At 42.7% G+C, this 9,575-nt stretch overlaps 1 protein-coding gene across 1 annotated transcript in view; it reads right to left on the bottom strand.

Moving 5' to 3' along the window:
* Positions 1-1,630: 1,630 nt before the first annotated feature.
* LOC144170769 (zwei Ig domain protein zig-8-like) overlaps positions 1,631-9,575 on the bottom strand; it is a 327,868-nt gene continuing 319,923 nt past the window's right edge. The window contains exons 5-6 of the mRNA XM_077700757.1: positions 7,959-8,700; positions 1,631-2,595 (exon numbers count right to left, since the gene is read on the bottom strand). Coding sequence (XP_077556883.1) covers positions 8,564-8,700 — 137 coding nt within the window. The 3' untranslated portion in view covers positions 1,631-2,595; positions 7,959-8,563. The remainder of the gene's footprint in view (positions 2,596-7,958; positions 8,701-9,575) is intronic.

Raw genomic sequence — 9,575 nt, 5'->3', positions numbered from 1 at the left:
TGATTAAGCTGCCAGTCCCGTATTCCTCAGGAGGGACACACGTATTCATTACCGTCTTCACGAATATGAAGAGAGGGAGGAGAGTTGCCTGTCCGAGACTATGCAAACCTGACAGCATTGGCGTTGCGACGAAGCAGTAAAAAACGTAAATCATTGTTTATTTCGCAACAAGCTCTAGCAATGCTTCGTTCCTTCAAGAAAGCAATACAGCGCGCGATTGCTAGAACACGGACTGTTTAGCTTATGCTAGACTTCAGCCATTTATGCTAAAACCAGCGAGTTTCGTACAAATTTCACCGAACACCTTACATAGTGTTCTCTTGGAGGTAAGAACTCGTGCGTTGTTTTTATCATAATACGGCACCCTTCTAACCCCTGGATTCTACGTCAGACTGATGGGATGTTTACACACAAATCAAGGCTAACAGCAAATAATTAATCTAGGAATGACATACTCGTTAACGCCAAAGAGTAACTAAATAGAGTAGGAATTTTGGCTCAAGCAAAAGCGAAGGAAACGTTTGCGTTGGAATATTAATCGATATAAGTTCACTCAAAGCAGTGAACCATCAAACTTTAGTCAGTCACTGGATCCAATGGTATCCTGCATCGACCTGTATGATGGGAACCTTAGGCTATGTATAGAGGTATCTGTTGAAATGAACTGCTATCGTTTTGTAAATATATTTTTGTGCTTGTATCTTTCATCTGAAACTGGATTATGCCATCTTGTCGGGTATTGTGTACCTTTCGCTAACGTAGATTTGTAGTGTTTCTGTCTGTTTGTCTGCCCTGTTCGCAGTATGGAAGAGAGTTTGTACCCTGTATGATTACGATAAGGTATCAAGCATTCTCCATGCATGCATGCAGAGCATTTAGGTCCACTTACCTTGTCAAGCGCTTTAAAAACCCGGCCTCCTATATGAGAGCAACCGTACGAAATCCATCTATTTTTGTTATAAACAAGCCTTTAATAAAGTATGCCTACATTCAAATCTAAACGGTAAATTTTCTCGCAACTACGCTACTGAAATTTATTCTGGTTAGCATTTATTGAAAGAACCGACTTAGCTGTTTTAATTTTGTTCGTTGCCCTCTCCTCCCAAAATTTAAAAAATTGTCACTCTCTCCGATTCCCTCCTCGGCGGCGTGGCATGTGATGAACACTCGTATTGGAAAACTTCTATACTTATCAACATACTCCCCTTCTAAAACACACAGCACAGGCTCAAGATCAGGCTCCTATAGTTTTAAGTTCTTGAAGGTTCTGGAACTGAATATGTCTGGTCTCAACACACACAAACACACACACACACACACATATATATATATATATATATATATATATATATATATATATATATATATATATATATATATATATATATATATATATATATATATATATATATATATATATATATATATATATACTTAAAATAAACTACTCAGCGGCATTACTAACAAATTTTCCGCACAGGCAGAACCACTGCGACTCGTAATTCGTACATGCCACATGCCCTGTGAAGCAGCTACCTTGTCTTCTTTGCATTGATTTAAACACCGCCTTGTAACGACAATCGCCTGGCCATAATAGGGCTGCAGTTCAAACACGGCTTCAGAAAACATGTAAGCGTAGCACCATTCAATGGTAACTTGGCATTTATTTACAAAATTTACAGAGCCGACATGATTTTTCGGGTCAAAATATGCACACACATACAAGATTGGATGCGTAAACAATCCCGAACCGTGTGAGTTTTTATTAAGATTGAGCATAGAGGAATAGTTTTTTTTTCACACTAGGTACAAAACATTTCGAGATCTGGTTAAAATGGTTCATTTCTAACGTGTAATGTTCGTTTAGCAACGACATGATGGCCGCCAGCCAGAATCAAGTTTATACCACAGTCTACGTTTACGCCTATTTTTCTGGCTGCAGCTAATTATCCTGAATCCCTTTGTTTCAAACAGCAAACCCAAAATGACACACTGCCGGCCGTGATAGAGATGCACCAACGACTCCGCGCGTTTTATATACACAGAAGCTTTCGTCCAGATGGGGTCGATCCTGAGTGTTATTGTGTTCACACTGCGCCTCGATGTATTGGGAACACCGAAGCCTTCAAACTTCAGCTTCATAAAGAGCCACATTATTCTGAAGACGCAACACCACGAAGAGCCATACCAGCAGTCGTTTTACATCGATTTCTCAACTCTTGCTCGAGTAAAACTCTAGTTAACAAAAATACGAAGATAAAATATAGCTACAGTAACGATTCATGCAGAGCGAGAGAGCGCGTTTTTCGAAACAGCAGTTCAACCCGTAACAATGTCGCAAGGCGGCTGTCACCTCCTACGTAGATGCATCGTGTACAACAAAGCCCGTGAGCCTCGGCAGGCTTCCGTCCGCTGTGTGCGGTGAAAACAGCCGTCGAAATAGCGGTTACAAAAGCTGCATCTGAACTAGATTTACATGCTGATAGGGCCTCCGTGCATCTGGCGGGGACCCAGTGACAAAGAAAAGCGTTCCCACGTGTCCAGCGGTGCCGCCGATACATCAGGTGGCTCCTCGATGAAAATGGCCGAATGAACCTGAAGAAAAAATAACCCAGCGAGATTACAAATCATGATAAACATTTTTCCATCAATCGATTTCTTCACAATAAATCTCAGTTACTGATGTGTCTCTGTATAAACTATTATTAGAATTCCAATTGGGTGACGCTGCCCTGCCGGCTCTTGAAACTACTTAAAGCGGCACCTAAGTGGCACAAAATTAAACTGGCGGCAGCGAGGCGTGGGAATCCTTCCAGGTGACCCACGCGTTTGGAGGTAGTTAAGGACTGGCAGTGATGTTGCGCGATTTCACAAGCAACCATGCTTAACTTACAATTTGCTACTCTTATGGTTTCCCTGCACGACATACATGGTTAGTTTAAGTGGACTCATTTGTTAACATTTCTATGGGACTTACTATCTTATCTTCAAAAGCATCCTTCACGAAATCGAAATGTTTTACAAATGCATTCAAATGTTCACAACAGCCTAGTTTGCTTATTTTTTATTTTTAAATTATAAGACTTCTGCACTGAAATAAATACACAGAACTCTTACTTGCTAGGCATCTAGCGCCGTCTAATGGAAAATTGATAACCTAAAATGTGCTCTTTTTCATTTTTATCTCATTAAATAAGTGATATATCTCTAAATATAACAAACTGGTCCATTGGAACCTGTCTATGGGTTTGTAAACCTTTTCTTATTGGTAGACGGGGATTTTTAAGCCTGGGCCACAGTTCAGCGAGTCCCATAGGAGTACAATAAGGTGAGCCCCCTTAATAATTACAATAAATAGGCTCGAACATTTTTGTAGATCTGGTACGTTGCTTCAACATGCTATTGTTGAAGCAACGTATTGTTGAAGAGCCGGGTTGAACGAATAACCGCGAACGAAAACACACTTGGCGCTCTACATTTTTTTCATCATTAATTCCTTGGATTCCCTAGACTAAATTAACATTACATAGCGAAATTTCAATGCAGTTGGAAAATGGTGGAACCTCTCAATCCCGGCCAACCAAGAGAAACGTATTGTTCAGTTTCTAGATAAAAGAAGAGCCTAGGGGATGAGAGACTGCTTCCGTTCATTCATCCGAGAGCTGTGGTAACCCCTCAAATAGCAACTCTTAAGACCCACTCTAGTTTGAAGTGTCCGCATCCTTTGTTGAATATCAATTGCTTTTTTCCCAGCTAATAAGTGAACAAGGGCACAAACATAAAAGCTAGCAGAAGAGCTCGTTCAGCAAGAACCAAGAAAGACAAACACTTAAGTTTCACCTTCAGCGCGCTTCACCCAGACTTATGTACGGTCATTTTGGTACTTTCACTGCCCAATGCAGATATTAAGCTTGAAAGGCGGTCCCGTACATAGGTGCTATGCTGTGCGAACTTTTCGATGCGTAATTCCCGCGATTTCAGTGCAGAATTCCTGCGAACCCTCTGAGCAGCTGCGGGCGTGCTAACCAGCTCCCAAACGGACTTCCGTTTGGGAGCTGGTTTTGAGAACAACTATTATATCCACCAAAGTAGACGTAAAGTAGAAGAATTCAGGATCGCGCTGCAGAACCGATATTCCGCTCTTAACGAGGAAGCCGAGTTTACGACACAGAAAGCCAGCGACAACCTTACACGCATTATCACGGAGAGTGCAGTAGAAGTCGGGGGCACTATGGCTAGACAGGATACTGGTAAACTTTCTCAGGAGACGAAAGATCTACTCAGGAAACGGCAAACCATGAGAATCTCCACCGCAGCTGAAAGAATAGAACTAGCGGAGCTCTCGAAGTTAATCAATAAGCGTAAGACAGCTGGCATACCGAAGTATAATATGGAGAGGATAGAATACGCTGTAAAGAACGGAGGTAGCCTGAAAGCAGTGAAGAGATGTCTTGGCGTGGGGAAAAATCAGATGTATGCACTTAGGGATAAGCAAGGCAATGTCATCACAAATAGGGATAAAATAGTCACAGTGGCCGAGGAGTTCTATAGGGATCTGTACAGTAGCCAGGACATACAGGATAATGCCGAACGAGACAGTAGTTCACAGGAGATAGACATCCCACCAGTAACGACCGAAGAAGTAAGGAAGGCTTTGAAAGAAATGAAAGGGGGCAAAGCACCTGGCGAGGATCAGATAACAGCAGACCTCTTGAAGGATGGCGGAGAAATTGTACTTGAAAAACTGGCAAACCTGTATACGCAGTGCCTAATGACCGCAATGGTACCGGAATCTTGGAAGAACGCGAACATCATCTTAATCCATAAGAAAGGCGACATGAAGGACTTGAAAAATTACAGGCCGATCAGCTTACTGTCAGTCGTCTACAGGGTATTTACCAAGGTAATCGCTAACCGAATTTCAGCAACCTTAGATTTCAGTCAACCTGAAAAACAAGCAGGGTTCCGTAAAGATTATTCAACAATGGACCATATTCACACGATCAATCAGGTGATAGAGAAGTGCGCTGAGTATACTGAACCCCTATATATAGCCTTCATAGATTATGAGAAAGCATTTGACTCGATCGAAACCATAGCAGTACTTCATGCAATACGGAACCAGGGGGTAGATGAGCATTATACTAGAGGATATCTACAATGGGTCTACAGCTACCATCATCCTCCATAGGGAGAGCAGTAAAATACCTATAAGGAAGGGTGTCAGACAAGGAGACACAATATCTCCAATGCTATTCACAGCATGTTTACAAGGAGTATTCAGAACGTTGGATTGGGAACAGGTGGGAGTAAGGGTTAATGGAGAATACCTGAGTAACCTCAGATTTGCTGATGACGTTGCCTTGCTAAGTAACTCGGGGGACGAATTGCAAAGCATGCTTTCCGCACTGGGCGAACAGAGTAGAACCGTGGGCGTGAAAATGAATATGCAGAAAACCAAAGTAATGATCAATAACCTCGGGACAGCACAGCGGTTTGAGATAGGTGGCGAGGCAGTGGAAGTGGTAAGCGAATATATCTACTTAGGCCAAGTTGTGACCCCAGATCCCAACCATGAGGCAGAGATAATTAGAAGGATCAGAATGAGGTGGGGGGCATATGGAAGACATTCTCAGATAATGAATAGCAGCCTACCATTGTCGCTGAAGAAGAAAGTGTATGACAGCTGCATCTTACCGGTACTCACCTACGGGTCAGAAACTTGGAGGCTCACTAAGAGGGTTCAACTTAAATTGAGAACGACTCAGCGGGCAATGGAGCGGAAAATGATAGGTGTATCATTAAGGGACAAGAAGAGAGCGGAGTGGTCAGGGAGCAAACTGGTGTTAAAGACATACTAGTAGAAATTAAGAAGAAGAAATGGACGTGGGCAGGGCATGTAATGCGAAGGCAAGATAACCGCTGGTCATTGAGGGTAACAGAGTGGATCCCTAGAGAAGGCAAGCGTTGCAGGGGGCGGCAGAAAGTTAGATGGGCAGATGAGATCAAGAAGTTTGCGGGTATAAATTGGTCACAGTTGGCACAGGACCGAGGCAATTGGAGAATAATGGGAGAGGCCTTTGCCCTGCAGTGGGCGTAGATAGTCTGTGATGATGATGATGATGATGATGATGATATCCACTATTCTTGCACTTAGTGGTTTGCTCTACTGGACATAATCAATTGCCCAATATTTTACTATTAATACAACTAACTCAAAAATTAACGCGTGCCATGACATCTCCTAAAACGTTGTATCTATTCGCTTTTCATTGCGTGGTCTTAGTGCCCTATGGGATTTATTGATTAGTAACATATATGGGCGGTGTGACTACTCGTCCCAGATTCAGCACGGACCCCCCTGAAACAATAGCGCATTCATTTTTCTCATCCGTAAATGGACTTGTAAAATTCTTTCACTACTCGCGAACTATCCTTGATGAGTCCCATAAAAAATTTATATTCTTGTAAAAAACAAAATTGTTTAGAGAAATGTACAACAGCAGTAAATTGGGCATAAAATGTACGAATTACCGCTCCGAATATTGCCGTGGATAGACGTCGTTAAATTTGGCCGAAGCTCACGGGAGGTAGCGGCGGCGGTCTGCATTGCGCCGATTCAAGAAAATTTTCCGTTAGGCGCCTTTCTCTTCAAGGGAAAATATTTTTGAATCTGGGCCATACAAGTTTCAGATAACGCCACAAAATAACTCAAGCACACTGAAGAGATCGACCAGCCACCCTTTGTTCGATCTTATCCGAAATCAGCCATCAGCGAGTTTAATTATTGTGCAAAAACGTTATGACCAGAGCCCATAATTTTCAAATACGCACTTCTTAGTCACATACTTCGACACGTCTAAAATCACACTCTTTTTTTTTTAAATTCAGAACCCTTAAATGCACACATTCCGGAGAAGTGCCAATAATAAAGAAAAAGAAACTTCTAAGGGGAGGCTGAGCAGAAAAAACACTCTCAAAATTTCGCAGTGTTGTCGATTTCTTTTTTCGATTACATGGTTTCACTTTCCCTCCACCATAAACGCCCTTTTCGAGAGAACACTTTGGGAGCAGCCACCAGACGGTAGCGTACATTTGCTTTCACGCTTTAAACTGTCTTACATAGAAACCACATCACGAGAGACGTGTGGTATCAAGCTGCGTTGTAGACAATAGTCCGCAAAGAAGTAAGGCTTTTGCTTCGAAATTGCGATTAAGCAAAATTCGCTTGTCGATTGGAGAACTGAACCACTTGAAATGAGAATACGTTTATAGATGAATGAATGAATGAATGAATGAATGAATGAATGAATGAATGAATGAATGAATGAATGAATGAATGAATGAATGAATGAATGAATGAATGAATTATTTAATTAATTATTAATTAATTAATATTGGGGCCTACCATCTGAATAGTAAAATTTCGTTTGAGTTTTTTGGCCTGCCCACTTAGGCTGTGGAATGTGCGGATACCAATTGAGCAGCGCTTGTGGTTTCGAGGTACCTATAAAGATTTAACTCAGCAGACACACTCCAGCGTTCGCACCGCAATTTGTAGTAACAGCAAAATCCATTTTCTTTTTTGCGTAACGTACAAAACTTAATCTACAAGTCTTAATGCGTTGAGGGGCATCTCATTTTCTTAGGAAGCGCTGTGCTATCAAGGAAGAGTCAGCTGATTTCCAAAGCCTTGCAGATCACTGTGCAAAGGCTCTTGGAGAAGATGTTTTAGTAAATCAACCAAAGAACTTTAGCGCTTGTTTTTATCTGATTATAGGAAACTTCCCAAACTGGCGACTTCGGTGATCTGTTTATTTCACTAGTGAATTGGCTATTTTTTTACGTGTATATTAAAACTGAAAGGGTAGCGTTTCGCCAACAGTTCCACTGGTCTTGTGCAGAATACCGATAGAAGTGAGCGACGAGAAATGGGCTGTTTTTTTTTTCTTACTCACCAACGTCCTTTGAATGCATGGCTGAATAGAGGGTGTCCAGTCGTATAGTCCGCCGGGCGTTCTTTTGATCCGTGTGTGTTTCACATGGCTGCTGGGTACAGAGCGCATAAGAGCGAGCTTTTGTTTCACCAGTAGGCGGAGTGTCACCCTATATTTTCTCCAAGCTGTGTACCTGCTTGGCCTGTTCTACGTTTTTTTTTCTTCTATGTTACACTATTATTGTTCTCGGTCTCAACTGCTATGTAACATACATCGAGTATCACGAACAGTCACTGAGGCCACTTGCAATCTTGCAAGGTTCCACAAGAAAGAAATCAGCGGAAACACAAAGTAAGCAGCAACGCATGAAACACCAGTAGTGATGATGAGCAACGCGCACGAGTCTCTCTCTCGAGTGTTCATCAGCTTGTTGAAGAGCATAGGCTCATCCGCGTTCGCCTGCGCCTTCGTCTTCAGCTGCCCCCCTCTTTTTTTTCTTTTGGACGTCACTTCCTGTCGAGAAAGTCGCAGTGTCCATTTCACTGGAACAATCTTGTGGTGGACGATTGTTTGGCGCGCTGTCGACACTACAGCACCGGTGTGGTCGGGAAGTGGGCGACGCTCTGTTACCTCAGCGTGGCAAACAGGGACGCGCAACCGACGGCCAGGGCAGCACCAAACCCTGCGAGTACGGACGGCGCACTTGGGAGGCCCGAGGACGAAAGAGGCTTCCCGTCGTGTTGCATCGCCGCTGGTTTCTCACCTGCGAACGCCAAAGGGAAATCGGCGACTTTTGAAAAACAATTCAGGTTTATTTACGGGATGTGAATAAAACTCCAAATAGTGCCCCTGTTTTCGGGAATTCAATACTTACAAGCTAGCAGAAACTGCAAGTGGAAAAAAATACATTTAAGCGAACACTTTTCTGGGTGCATGGCATCCACGAAAGTGCACGAATTTTCTAAGTTAAACGAAGTGCGACACATTTGAAAAAAGCTATTTTCCAAGCCCCTCAACGGCGACGCAAGAAACTTGCAGTACATGTTATACCCTCCATGTGGTGATATAAAGCCCGCACGGTATCAACACCGTACTCTTCAGCGCTCATGGTATAAATTCTGCTTCAAATACTCCCTTATACATACCGTGCTCAAGCTTAAACACTAGTTTTCATTAAATAAAAACGTAATAAGAGGTGAATGGCCTCCCATCTTTTCAACAAGCAATGAGAACGCCTGCAGACGCATTTCTAGAGCGGCACGCTTTGATATGGTTGCTTAGAAGAGCGCTCGAACGTAACATATTTGTTTTTTGAAACAGCTTCCAGTCGTTAAGCCTTTCGGGTAGCTCTCTACGAGCTCTAATAGGGACAGCAGTCGCTGGAAATGAACTTTACATAAGTTGCCGCGCGTACAAACGAGGACACGCACACGCAAAAATGAAGCGCAGGGACAATTGAATTTACATCAGTCCTTTCTTCTTGTTCCTTTTACGCTGCTTTGGCGGCACTGATCCAGGCACACTTTGCGTTCGCATTCAGTATTCGCTTACGAGAAAATTCGCCGCCAAATACGGGAAAAACATGCAAGGCACGAATAAAGAAGAAATTGCAGCCACGAAGGCAGGAAAAACGGGAAG

This window comes from Haemaphysalis longicornis, unplaced genomic scaffold (assembly GCF_048455015.1).
Source record: "Haemaphysalis longicornis isolate Haplotype H1 unplaced genomic scaffold, Haemaphysalis longicornis Haplotype H1 scaffold_2, whole genome shotgun sequence".
Classification (NCBI taxonomy): Eukaryota; Metazoa; Arthropoda; class Arachnida; order Ixodida; family Ixodidae; genus Haemaphysalis; species Haemaphysalis longicornis.
Note: the sequence above shows the minus strand (reverse complement) of the source record. Positions and strands in the feature narration are given on the sequence as shown.